Here is a 14,067-nt window from a genome sequence, read left to right on the forward strand (position 1 = left end):
TCTTTCTTCAAGCACAAAGATTGAGAAGGAGAAGCGGGAGCTGGCGAAGCAGCACGGGCTGGTGCGGAGCGAGGTGGTAGGAGGGGAGATCGCTGAGGAGATGGAGAAGGAGCGCAGGATGTTCCAGTTAAATATGTGTGAGGTAAGGGGTGGGGGAGCAGCCGTATCACAAGCACCTAGAGCAACGACCCTTTCCACTGAGCAACACTGGCCTCTTCTCTGCAACTCCCACTTGATGTGAACTTGGAAGTCTCAGCCGTGGGCTGTGGGAGGAAAGGTGCAGAGTGGCTCAGGGATTGGGAAGGGAAACTCTTGAAGAGGAAGACTCCTAATTCTCACATTGTTATGGGTTTTTTTTAACTCCGATTGAGTGTATTTGTGGGGATGATATCAAGGCTTCTTCCATTGCCAGCCAGTCTAGCTCCCGGTGGCTGCTTTTCAGCTTCTTGTGTGGCACAGAGATGTTTCTCCTGTTCATTTTTGACCAGATGCCTTGTTTCCTGTAGTCGGACATCTTGTTGAATTTACAGAAATTACAACTGTGCCCATCCCCTCTCCCTTCCCCAGGCCCGTGGGCAGCGGGCAGAAGAGGCTAGGGGATGCTAAGCCTCCCCAAACAGGATGCGGCACACCTCCCTTGGGAGGCGTGCCGCCGGCCTGTGTCTTTGGAGCCCTGCCACCAAAGGATGCCCGGGCCATAGTCTAGTCCTTGCTTTGCCCCAAGGCCCCGTGGTGCTCATCCTCTTCCCCCGGCCCCGCCTGTACTGCTCCTCTTCCTGTCCCCACTCTGCCTCTTCCCCCAAGCCCTGCCCCACCTGCCGCTCATGCCTCTCCACCTGCTGAGTGGTGGGCAGGTAGCGGGGCAGAGAGGGGCGAGCGGTTGGTGCAGGGTTTGGGGGAGGGGGCGAAGAAGTGCGAGCGGTGGGGCTTGGGGGAGGGGCAGAGAGGGCAGGCAGGGGGGGCCTCAAGGCAGAGAGGGGTGGGGTGGCCTCTGGGGAGAGGGGCCAAGCCTTGAGGCGGAGCAGGGGGCAGGGCCACAGTCTGGGCATCAGTGGCCCCCCCATTTCTCAGGAGCTTCCAGCGCTCAGGCCCAGCCTCCCCAAATGTGGGAGTTATGCGCTGCCAATGCCCAGGACAACTGTATTTGTGTCCCGCCCTTCGCTGGGTACAGAGCCCTTGCTATTCCTGACAGCCAGACAGCTGCTTTGTCTGACTCATGTGCTCCTCAAGTCTCGTCAGCTTTGCCCAGCGCCTCATGAAATGCCCCCAAGCCTCTAGTCCTTTCTGAGCCGCAGCCATGTTCCACTGTAACTGATCTACAGCCTGTCCCTTCCCCATAATGCTCCCTGCTGCCTCATAAATGTAACCCCCTCCTTGTTAAACGGTCTTCTCCTCCCCCACTGAGTCCCTGGAGTTTCCAGCCTGGCTGGCCCTGCATGGGGAACTGGAAGCATCCAGAGAAAGCTCCCATGGGGCCCTGGGTATAGCCTTCATCCTAGCCATCTAAATGTAGCTTGCACAAGCTCCCTCCTCCTTGGAGGGGTCAGGGAGCACACTCGGTGCAATGAAACATTCAGTGAATTTACAAGCAAGTAGAGAAGCTCCTCTCATGGATCGGTAACTGGTTAAAAATAGGAAACAAAGGGCAGGAATAAAGGGTCAGTTTTCAGAATGGAGAGAGGTAAATAGTGGTGTGCCCTATGGGTGTGTACTGGGGCCAGGGCTGTTCAACATATTCATAAATGATCTGGAAAAGGGGGTAAACAGAGAGCTGGCAAAATCTGTAGATGATACAAAACTACTCAGGATTGTTAAGCCCAAAGCAGACTGTACAGAGCTACAAAGGGATCTCACAAAACTGAGTGACTGGGCAACAAAATGGCAGATGAAATTCAGTGTTGATAAATGCAAACTAATGCACATTGGAAAACATAATCCCAGCTATTCACACAAAATGACGAGGTCTAAATGAGCTGTTGCCACTCAAGAAAGATCTTGGAGTCATTGTGGATAGTTCTCTGAAAACATCTGCTCAATGTGTCAGTCAAAAAAGCTAACAGAATGTTGGGAATCATTAAGAAAGGAATAGATAATAAGACAGAAAATATCATATTGCCTCTATATAAATCCATGGTGTGCCCACATCTTGAATACTGTGTGAGATGTATTGGATTGGAAAAGGTTCAGAAAAGGACAACAAAAATGATTAGCGGTATGGAACAGTTTCTGTATGAGGAGAGATTTATAAAACTGGGACTTTTCAGCTTGGAAAAGAGATGACTAAGGGGGGATATGATGAGAGGTCTATAAAATCATGACAGGTGCAGAGAAAGTAAATAAGGAAGTGTTACTTACTCCTTCTCATAACACAAGAACTAGGGGTCACCAAATAAAATTAATAGGCAGCAGGTTTAAAATAAACGAAAGGAAGTATTTCTTCACACAACACACAGTCAACCTGTGGAACTCTTTGCCAGAGGATGTTGTGATGGCCAAGACTATAACAGGGTTCAAAAAAGAACTAGATAAATTAATGGAGGATAGGTCCATCAATGGCTATTAGCCAGGATGGGCAGGGATGGTGTCCCTAAACTCCGTTTGCCAGAAGCTGGGAATGGGTGACAGGGGATGGATCACTTTATGATGACCTGTGCTGTTCATTCCCTCTGGGACACCTGGCATTGGTCACTGTCGGAAGATAGGATACTGGGCTAGATGGACCTTTGGTCTGACTCAATATGGCCGTTCTTATCTTCTTAAGAATCTATGCTGAGCATGTGCAAATGGCAATTTTCTGCCCCTTATAACTCAGCCAACCAAATCTGACCCATGTGTCCCAGGGAGAGCAAAGGTACCTCTCTGACCCCAGGACAGCCCCTGCAAACACTGAGTCCCTGCTCCAAATTCCGGAGCCAGTAACCTCTTAAACCCAAGCTGGCATGAGCAAATGCGAGAAACAGTCTCATTTGGCACTACAGCAGTGCAGAAGAGGGGAAAAGATGGTGCCAAGGGCGGCATGGCCTGCCCAAAAGGGGGGAGCAGGGGCCAGGGCAGCTGTCCGTGTGGCTCTTACCTACGGCCCCCCAGCTGGAGCCGTGTCTAGGTAAGGGCCATGCGTGGGCTGCTGTGGGGAGCCAAGGACCCTCTTACCCTGGGTGGGGGGCCCACAGGGTGAGGAAACAGGCCAGAGGCTGTTCTCGACCCCACCCCCACCCCTGCAAGTGGAGGGTCTGCAGCGCAGCTCCCCACAGCTGCCCAGACTCCCGGCCAGACTTCAGTTGCTGGCCTGGCTGGGGGGTTGGGGGGAAATAGGAGGGGCCCCTGCCAAAAAGTAGGAGAGCCATGGCCCCCTGGTCCCCACTAGTCCGGCGCCACTGGATGGGGCACAGTTGGGACTCCTCACCCAGCACGCCTGGATCCAGAACTATGCAGAGACCCCCAGCCAGGATACCAAGGATCATGTGGTGCCCCCACTCCCTTGAGAAAGAAAGAAATCCCAGGGAGGAGCCAGCCCCAGGGTCAGAGAAACTCCATCAGCAGGAACAGGCAAAGGACATGGCCTCTCTGAGGCCCAGGGTTGCCAACTTTCTAATTGCAGAAAATACCCTTGCCCCACCCCTTCTCTGAGGCCCCCCCAGCTCACTCCATCCTCCCTCCCTCCATCACTTGTGCTCCCCCACCCTCACTCATTTTCACTGGGCTGGGGCAGGGGGGTTGGGTGCGGGAGGGGGTGAGGGCTCCAGGGTGGGGCTGGGGATGAGGGGCTTAGGGTGCAGGAGGGGACTCTGGGCTGAGGCAAGGAGTTGGGGTGTGGGAGGGGAAGAGGTGAGGGCTCTGGCTAGGTGTACGGGCTCTGGGGTGGGGCCAGGAATGAGAGATTTGGGGTGTGGAAAGCCGTTTCTGGGAGGGAGTTTGGGTGTGTGAGGGAGCTCAGGGCTGGGGCAGGGGGCTGGGGCGTGGGAGCGGGAGGAAGTGCAGGCTCTGTGAGGGAGAATGGGTGTGGGATCAGGGCTGGAGCAGGGCATTGGGGTCTGGGACGGGGTGTGGGTGCAGGCTCCGGGAGGGAGTTTGGGTGCAGGAGGGGGCTCAGGGCTGGGGCAGGGAGTTAGGGCGGGGAGGGGCTGAGGGGTTTGGCTCCAGGTGGGAGTTTGGGTGCAGGAGGGGCTCAGGGCCGGGCAGAGGGTTGTGGTGTGGGAGGGGAGTGTGGGGTGCAGACTCCAAGAAGGAGTTTGAGTATGGGAGGGGGCTCAGGGCTGGGGTAGGGGGTTGGGGTGCAGGTGGGGGTGTAGGCTTTGGGCGATGCTTGCCTCAGGCGACTCCTGGGAAGCGGCTGGCATGTTCCTCCAGCTTGGGAGTGGAAAAGTGACTCCAAGTGCCACCCCCGCCGGCAGGCGCCACCCCCACAGCTCCCATTGGCTGTGGTTCCCGGCCAACGGGCACTGCGGAGCTGGTGCTTGAGGCGGCGGCAGCACACGGAGCCGCTGTGGCCGCCCCCAAGCTGGAGGGACATGCCAGCTGCTTCCTGGTAGCCACGCTCCAGAGCCGGACAAGGATCCCGCTGCACCGCCAACCAGACTTTTAATGTCCTGATTAGCAGTGCTGACCAGAGCTGCCAGGGTTCCTTTTTGACTGGGTGTTCTGGTCAAAAAACAGACATCTGGCAACCCTAGTGGGGCCCTCAGACACTGATGATGTCCCAGGACCCCAGATGGCTATCTGCAGCATTGCTATGAGCACTCTTCTCCTGTGCTGAATTGGCTGCCAACTCCAGCTCCCTCCTACCCTCTGCTCACACAGTCTGACTCCCAAGTGCCCCCCAGGGTCCTCTCCTTCTCTCCCTCCCTCTGCTCTTTTCTCCCCTCCCCTCCTCTGCCCTATAATATTTGTAAGAGAAACAGGAATAAACTAAGCCAACGCTTTCTCCGCTTCCCCCACAAAAAAACTGAAAAAGGAAAGAACTGAATTGAAAAACAACCCGCCACCCAGAAGGAAAGAGAAACCCCAGCCCTACCATGCGGTTTGCTGCCCAGCACTCTGCTCCTGTCTTCTAGCCCTGCCTCTCCTGGAGTTGGTCTGTCTCTTTTCCTGGTCTCATTTCAATTGTTGGATTCATGTGCGGGGGCCTGGGTGGAGGTGGTGACCTGGGCAATACTGGAGGTCAGACTTGATGGTCTAGTCATTCCTTCTGGCCTTAAATTCAGTGACTCCTTTTTTTGTGTGGGCTGTATGCTCCACAGGGCTGGGCCTGTCTCCTGCTGCCACAGTGCACATAATAAGAAATACAATACATTAAAAAGGCTGGAAAGTTATTTAGTATTGTTAAAATTACTTAGCTGTCATTGACCTCATCTCTGGAAACACCGTTTCTGCTGAAACTTTCCAAAATTATTGAGCCTGAGGCATATGTTTGGCATGAACAAGTTCAGCCCAACTTGTTAAAGTTTGGCATCGTTATAATCAACTAAACCCAGGGCGTGTTAGATAACATCCATACAGTAGTTGCTACCATTAGAAAGGAACAAGCTTGTATCCCTGCTGGACTGGGTGGGATTCAAGCCAGCCATACAGAGGCAAACAGGTCTGTAGCAACACCCTCAATCATCCATTCCCTCATAAGAGTGACCAGGAAAGGAAGGGGGAGGCTGATTTCTGGAAAGATGAGTTTATTAACTCACGTTCCAGCCACTTTGGAGCTCACGCAGGCTGGGTCTTCCCTCTCTGCACACAGGCAAAATCTCCCACACACTCCTAATCTCAAATGCACTGTCAGCCACACTCTATTCTTAAAGGGCCAGCTCCCATTAGCCAAATGCATGCCCTGAAAATGCAACAGTAAAAGAAACTAGCAAAACATCCACATTCACTTCTAATTACAAGGTTCTGCAATGTAAAGTCATTCCAGTAGGTACTTCAGGGTCCTTCCACTAATTGTTATACATACATATTTGAGCCTTCAATGCAGACCACTTCCACATTAACTACAGGAGTAACTGGGTCCTGTATGGTGATGTTTTCTATATTGGACCATCCAATAGGGAGCCACAACACACACACAGGCAGCGGGTTACACAAATATGTGTGAGACAGTAGAACACTGGACATCAGGATTCTTGGTTTCTATTTCTGGCTCTGAAAATAGATTGTGGTCTACTGGTTACAGACTGGGTAGCTAAATGTAATACCACCTGTTTGGGTCATCTCTGGGGTTTGAACCCAAGACCTCTGGATGTAAACACCTGAGTCACTGACACTTGACCTTAAGAACCAGACCTGTTCAGTATGGAAGTGTAGCAGAGTCATAATATTCTATAAGTGGTCTAGCTTCTAGAGAGTAACCGAGCCACAGTGTGTTAGCATGGGATACACAATAACCTAGTTTGACAGGCATATTCTGAGGTGCGTGGCAAAGTAAATGAGACTTGGCCTTCTAGTATGAAACCTGGGTTAGCATTAAATGACCTCACTCCCAGTCATCAGTGAATTTGTATGAAAGCTTGACTCACAATAAGAGCTGTGAAGAGCATGGAAGTGTTAATAGGAGCTAGTTGAATAACTGGGGCTAGTCTCCAGGCTTACAGATCAGTGCACCACCTACTGGGCTACACAACACTTCATTAGGCAGTCTTTGCTGGTCTCTGGCTTGCTTCTCAAGAAGTCTGTAGCTAGCACAAAATGGCAAGACTGCAGTAGTGGGGGCCAAAATCACGTTATTCGGAAGTGATGGCAACACGGAGGGTGATAAGTAAACAATGCAGAACCCAGCAGGTAACAAGAACCAACTCCTGGGTGTGTTTTCCCCTCAGTATCTGATCAAAGTGAATGAGATTCAAACCAAGAAAGGAGTGGACTTGCTGCAGAACCACATCAAGCACTGCAATGCTCAGTTCAAGTAAGAGTGATTGGTTATGTTTATTCCTTATCCTCCCTTTCTTTGCCAGTTTAACTGAGGAGACCAAGGCATTGATTTATTTTGCAGTGAACAAATAGCCTGCAGTCACCCTCCACCTATGTGGCAACAGGCTCAGCTTCCTCTCCCTCTGGAGATGGTGTAGCCATAGGACTCTATGATTGTGTTTGTCCTGCAAGTTACAGTACTTGGTACTTGCGTTTTGACAGTACAATACAAAAGCAATTAGAGTGCTGGCTTCCCACTCCTCGGTTTGTTGTCACTGGTTATGATGAGAATCTGGGGTTCCTGAAAATAAGGTGTGTGAGGCCAGGACTGTTGGCCCAAAAGGGTTAATAATGATACTGCAAAGCAAAGGCTCTAAGGACTGCAATGCACAGCGGCATGTTTTGTACATGCAGCACTGTCAATGATAGGAGGTTTAGTTCAAACAGTTCTCTCACATTCGCTTCTCCTGTTAGTTTTTTCCAGGAATGTTTAAAGGCAACAGAGACACTTAAGCAGTTTATAGAGAAGCTCACCCCTGAGCTACAGAGCGTGAGTATGCATCATAACGCCAGCTCACCGGGGACCAAGGCAAGAGGCGGGCATGGGCCCTGGAGCAAGAATGTCTACCCCCTAAAGTCTCTTTTTACCCCTAAGGAGGCTTCTCATATGTCCAGTTTTCTGGGTCATGACCTCAGTTTTGGTCTGCCAATCTCTGTCCGGGTGGATTTTTAAAATATTAGCAATTGTCCAGGATTTCTCTCCCCCGCCCCCTGACCCCACATTGGGAGCTGACAGCTGGAACCGCAGATTCCCCGCCAAATTCTCCAACCCCTCCTCCCCTCTCCAGCAGTATCCTCTTTTTGGGAACCTGAAATATTTTAGTCCTACCCCATAGGAAGTAGAGAAGGTTTAAAGGCTAAGTGGAAAGTTCCCAGGGCTTGAAAGCTAGGATAAGTAGATACAGCTCATGAAAAGATTTGAGGATGCTACTATACACTCCATAGTCCTATCATCTTTTTAAAACGTTTCTTTTGTTATATCTCTCTGATGAGGATAAGGATGCAATCCTCATTTGGGTGAAGTATTCATCTTTAGTGCTGAGCCCTCAGTAACACTGCAGATAATTTTGGAGCCTTCTTACATGCTTTCCTCACAGTAATTTGGAGTTTAATAGATGTACAGCTGGCTGCTTTTGATATTTTGCATGGAGACTGACTTTACCAGCCCGAGGTGGGTTCTCCAGAAACGGCTCAGTGCCAGTTCTTTTAACACCCTTGGTCTCTTTACATTTGTAGCACATTAATACAAACAACATTTAAAAAAACCTTCCAATACATTGTCTCAATACAATCTATTCACAATCAGTAACTTGAGGAATGGAGAACAAGGCATAATACGCAGCACTTGCAGTGTCCCTTAATGCTAAAACACGCAAACCCTTCAGCTATGCGTCTGTTTTACAGGCACGTTGAAAATTAACTGTCGTTTTCTGGCAAACTGAACTTTTGATCCTGTTGACTGTTTTCATTCCTGACTCATCTCAAGAGGTGACCATATTAAGCTTCAGACTTTTGGATAGTCAGTGCCTGGTTCAGAAACATGAACAGATGTTGTAATGATGGCGTGTCCTGAGCAAACATTGTTTATATAATGCATTCAAATCATAGCCACTGGGCACCCACCAGGCTCCATTTGTCGTAGCTGAGGAGCACTGAGGAAATACTGCTGTTCCCGGCACCTGTCGATACAGCTGCTCTCGTGGAGATGGGCTTTTGGAGAAGCTTGTATTACAGTAGTACATGCCCTGTGCCGTGGTGCTGCACGGGGGGAGAACCTCAGCCTGGCCTGTGTTTTCAATATGGTGCTTCCCACAGGAATGGGAACGCGTGTGTTATGGGAGAGAAATGCCTGTCTTGCCTAAGAGAATGAGTGGGATGAGAAATGCCTGTCTTGCCTAAGAGAATGAGTGGGATGTACTGACAGAGGCAAAGCGCAATCCAGCTCCCCTGCTTGAGCAAATCACTGTGGTGTGATGCCTTTCAGATGAAGGTCAGGCAGGACAAGGAGAAGCAGCAGCTGTGCTCCCTCCGGGATCACCTGAAAACAGCATTACAACTGGAGCAGAAAGAGGTAAAGCGGGTCCCCCTTCCTAGGCGCTGCCATTATGGCTGCCTGGTGGAGTATTCACGGGAAGCAGCCAATCAGAGCAGTCTGTGCATTGCATCCCCCGAGCTCATCATTTGGTGGTTTTTTCCACCAAATGCATCCGATGAAGTGAGCTGTAGCTCACGAAAGCTTATGCTCTAATAAATTTGTTAGTCTCTAAGGTGCCACAAGTACTCCTTTTCTTTTTGCGAGCTCATGTAGGGGACAATGCACATGCAGAGTTGCAAGTGCATCTCGTTCCTGGCTATGGACTGTCCCCTGTGAGGTGGGCTCTGCCCCCCCACCCAGGGAGCTACGGGGACAAAGGGAAGCAGCTCTCCTTGCTCAAATCCAGAGGGGCCGGGGGGATGGTGAGGGCTCTGCTCTATCCATGGCTCTGCAGAGTTCTCCTTTGGGGGCTGTGGATTGGATGCTGTGAGTGAATTTCATGTGCCTGGAAGGTGCTGGAGTTGCAGCCCGGGGGACTGGAGCCCACTCTTCCCAGAGCAGCTGGGGAATGGGAAGTGGAGGGCATGTCTTCCTCACCCCTCCTCCTGTCCCGGCAACACACTCCTACTATTCCACAGGGAACCAGCTGCTGGAGATGCCTGGCTGTCCCAGTGGAGTAGGTTGAGGCTGAGGTGTTGTTGTGGTTTCTGCATACTGAGCTTGCTGACTGCCTCCCTCTCCGAGGCAGCCCTTCCTGACCACCTCACCCTGTGCAGCCCATCCTGACTGCCTCACCTGCAGCCCTGGCAGTGTCCCCTTTGCAGGCTCCCTAGGGATTGTGCACCTGCCAACAGGCAGTGCAGTCTGGGGCACGCGGCATCCCCAGGTTGGGTCATGCCAGACTGCCCTAGCTGTGAGGAGTGGGGACTCCAGAGAGAGGGAATGAGCCCAGAGGGAGCAGCAGGATCCCCCCTGGTACCTGCCAGAGGCTGTGGGAAAACAAGGAGATGAGGGGGCCCAAGGAGATTGGAATGGGGGGAGGAGCCCTCCAACACTCCTCTGGTAAGACCCCCACCTACTCCCCTCAGCAGTAAGCACCCCCCGAATGACAGGAGCTCCAAACCTGACCACTCATGGACCCAGCACGCTGGCAGCTTCCCCAGGGCTTACTCTGTCACTGGCCTCTCTGCTGCCGCTGCCACAAGGGGCCTGTTCTGGTGGTGGCCAAGTCCCTTCCCACACACACCTCCTTTCAGCCAAGCCACGGAGAGCGGCTAGGCAGGAATGGCTTCGGTCACTACTGCCCTGCAGCAGTTTGGAACTAGGGCCGGGCTCCCTCTCCCTTCCCGTGCCCAGCGTGGGAACGGGGCAGTGCTGGGGAGCGGACTGAGGGATCTGTGGCTTTCGTACCACTCAGTTCTGTCTGTGTTTGCTCCCTGGGCACTGCTCTCCGAGTTTGGTTCTCGCCACATTCGCTGCACTGCGTATTAACATCACATCTCCTCCCTGGGTGGGACTTTTCTAAGATGCCAGTCTGGAATATGCCATCAGGAGGAGTCACCCTATGGAGAGATGGGCATGGGCTAACGACTACCTCTTTGTGTCTGCTAGGACTCTGCTAGCAAGCAGCTACGGTATAACATGCACCAGCTGCAGGGGAACAAGCAGTATGGGACCGAGAAATCGGGGAACCTCTTTAAGAAAAGTGATGGGTAAGTGCAGAGTCTGTACAGTGATGGGTCAGTGCAGGGTCACTAGTCTGTAGCGTAGACAGTAAAGATCTCCAGTGCAGCCCCGCCGCCCCCTCAGCTGAGTTGCTGAGCTGACCGTGATACTGTGTCTCCCTCAGAATGCGTTCATTTTGGATTAGATGGGAACCATGCTTCATGCAATGAAAACTAGGGGCAGCAGCATAAACAAAGGGGAATGAGAAATAACATGGGGGGTGGCTTTCTAGTGACAATCTGCGTGGGGGCTGGGCTTAGGGATGGCAGCACAGTGTTCCCAGGATCATCCCCAGGAGCATTCACTGCAGACTCCCGAGCTGAACCTCCTTTGCATTTTTTTCTACCAGTTCCAAGTTTTTCCAGGTCTCTTTCCTATCCTCCCCACGCTCATTGGCATGACACTCTGCCCGGGTTAGCCTCCCCAGGACACTTCACTAATGTCGCTCCCCCACATCATTAAGGAAGATACTAAATGATGGAACAGTGATCTTCATGCACAGACCTCAAAGCCATTCACAGGAGCTCCGTACCATGACCCCCCTGTGACAGAGGGGCCAGGGGAGACACAGGGCAGTGAAGGGGCCACAGCTGATGGATGGCAGAACCAGGAATAGAAGCCAGATCTCTGCGCCACTGCCTTATACGCAATGGGAGGGAGCTCAGGGCAGCTGGGATACTAAGATACTACGATGGTGTCCCAGATCAGGGCTGGCTGCACCTGTCCCCACCTTGGGTCTCTCTGAATGCATCCCCTCCAGATCCGAGGCCTCTAGTTTTCACTTCTGTGGGTGGAGTCCTGTGATTTCCCCCCACTTAGACTGGGTTCTTGTTTTCCAACCACATTTGACCAGCAGGTCTGACGGGACTAAGAACCTGTAGTTCTTCCCTTGGGGAGCAGTGATGAATACAGTGCCCCAGACTGCTCCTGTTGTCTATTATGAACAGCAGTAACGCAGCTTCATGAGAAAAAAGGATTTTAAAACAACAGCTGGCCTACACACGTCTCTATCGTAGCAGGAGTCCTCTTTCTTCTTCAAGTGATGGCCCCTATATGGATTCCAAACATGGGTACACATGTGCGGGAACAATTCTGTAGCAGTGTCTGTTGACCTGCATGTGCATCATGCGTTGTCCTTGTGTCCACAGCCAAGGTTATAAGAGGTTGTGTGCATCAACTCTGCTCCGATTCCCTCTTACCACTGCATGGCCAGAGTCGGAACCCCTGTACCTCCGCGTTCTTAGCCTAGCTCAGAGAGTTGATAGTCTGTTCTGCCTTTGTGAACATAGTTATAGATAGTATTTTCTTGTTTTTATAATGTATTGTAATTAGTTAGGTTCCCTTTAGGACTTCTTCTCCCATTGGGGAAACTTCCCCACCTGGGGACTATGCCCTGGCAAGTTGGCTTCAAAACCTGTGCTTTGTGCCCGCACTCCTTCTCTGTGAGTGACAAGCACCAGCGGTGCCTCTACTGCCTCAGTGAAGCCCATGTTGTCACCCACTGCACCATTTGACATTGTTCCCAACCCAAACACGGGAGGCCAGGGAACTTTGTCTCTGTAAGTTCCTCGTGGAACTATGTGCCCATGTATTTGTTGAGAAGCCCCACTCTGACCATAAGAAGCACAGCCATGGGCATACGGGCAGATCCCAGTCTGGGACTGCCCCTAAATGCAGCACTGCATCCCCGAGCCAGGCCCAGTTGGGTGAGAAGTCACATGTCAACCTGGCTGCTCCCAAGGAGTCCAGGACAGAGAACAAAGAGAAACACTGCTGTGATTCACCGGTGCCGCCACCAACTGCAATCACTGCTCCAGCAGCGTTGTTGCTGCACCCGCCACTTGCACCGGCGGGATCCTCCAATCTGCCATGCGCAGTCCCCCACATACCCAGCTGCCTGGAACCAATTTCTTTCAGGATGTAGTCTGCATCAGGTGTGGGTTGTTATTGTTTGATGATATGCTGTATCTAGTGTGGGATGGTAGATGACAACTAGGGGTGTGCAGTCAGTGGGGTTTTTTTTCCCTCTACTGAAATAGATTCTTCTTGGGTATTTGAATGGCCCATTCAATGATGCAATATGCTTCTCTGATGGAGTGTTCTTGTTTAGTGAAGGCATTTTCAAGTGTGTTTAGGTGTATATCACAGACTTTCTCTCGGAAACATATGCTGTGGTACCTGATGCCTGGCTGTAGATAACAGATTTCTTGGCATGTCTGGGACTGTTACTGGATCTCTGAAAGTAGATGTGGTGATCCATGTGTTTGTTGTGCATAACTGTCTGTAGGGTTCCACTGCTGAAGCTGATTGTGGTGTCCAGGAAGTTGATGCTGGTGTGGGAGTGTTCTAGAGTGAGTTTAATGGATGGGTGGTGGTGGTTAAAGTTGTGTTGGAAATCTATGAGGGACTTTAAGTCATCTGTCCAGAGGATGGAAATATCATCAATGTAGCTCAAGTATATCATTGGTTTTGTGGGGCATTTTTCCAGAATAGTCCATGAAGATGAACACCATAGACAACCATATACGAGAAATCCATGGAGCACCACACCTACCTTCACAGATCCTGTAACCACCCCAAACATACCAAGGAATCTGTTATCTACAGCCAGGCACTCAGATATCACAGACTATGCTCTGAGGAGAAACTCAGGGATATACACCTTAACACACTTAAAACTGCCTTGATGAAGCAAGGACAATCCACCAGAGAAGCAGATTGCATCATGGAACGGGCCACCCAAATATCTGGGGAGAACCTACTTCAAAACGGAAAAAGAGAGAGCCTCTGACTGTATACCCCGAGCTGTCATCTATCACCCCACACTGGAATCCATATGGGGTATCATCAAACAGATACAACCCATATTTGATGGGGACTACATCCTGAAAGAAATCTTTCTTGAACCTCTTTTCTGGCCTTCAAACAACCTCCCAACCTCATTAAGTTCATCATCAGAAGCAGGTTCCCCACAGACCAGGACACAACAACTCAAAGCGGCAGCAAACCCTGCCAGAACAACAGATGCAAAACCTGCAGACATATCTCTACTGCTATGATGATCAATTCCCCCCCCAACACACTTTTCAAGATCCATGGGTCCTACACATGTCTATGCCAACATGAGGTGTACCTCATCCACTGTATCAAATCCCCCAAGTATGTGGCTGAAACCAGACAATCACTATGCTCTCGAATTAACTCTCACAGAAAAATGAAAAAAGAAAAAAAACACCAGATCACATGTAGGCAAACACTTTTCACAAAATGCTCACTCAACATCTGACCTCTCAGTCCTCGCTCTCAAAGGAAACCTGGATAACGCCTTCAAAAGATGAGCCTGGGAACTTAGG

General features: G+C 51.1%; 1 protein-coding gene across 3 annotated transcripts in view; it reads left to right on the forward strand.

Moving 5' to 3' along the window:
• LOC119842208 (arf-GAP with SH3 domain, ANK repeat and PH domain-containing protein 2-like) overlaps positions 1 to 14,067 on the forward strand; it is a 119,769-nt gene that overhangs the window by 36,669 nt on the left and 69,033 nt on the right. For 2 of the 3 annotated variants that reach the window (XM_043496136.1, XM_043496134.1), the window contains exons 6-11: positions 13 to 142; positions 4,952 to 5,071; positions 6,804 to 6,889; positions 7,369 to 7,444; positions 8,939 to 9,025; positions 10,601 to 10,701. In XM_043496136.1, the coding sequence (XP_043352071.1) occupies positions 13 to 142; positions 4,952 to 5,071; positions 6,804 to 6,889; positions 7,369 to 7,444; positions 8,939 to 9,025; positions 10,601 to 10,701 (600 nt within the window). The remainder of the gene's footprint in view (positions 1 to 12; positions 143 to 4,951; positions 5,072 to 6,803; positions 6,890 to 7,368; positions 7,445 to 8,938; positions 9,026 to 10,600; positions 10,702 to 14,067) is intronic. The other variant, XM_038370105.2, reaches the window with a different exon arrangement.

The sequence above is a fragment of the Dermochelys coriacea genome, chromosome 13 (genome assembly GCF_009764565.3).
Source record: "Dermochelys coriacea isolate rDerCor1 chromosome 13, rDerCor1.pri.v4, whole genome shotgun sequence".
Taxonomy (NCBI): Eukaryota; Metazoa; Chordata; order Testudines; family Dermochelyidae; genus Dermochelys; species Dermochelys coriacea.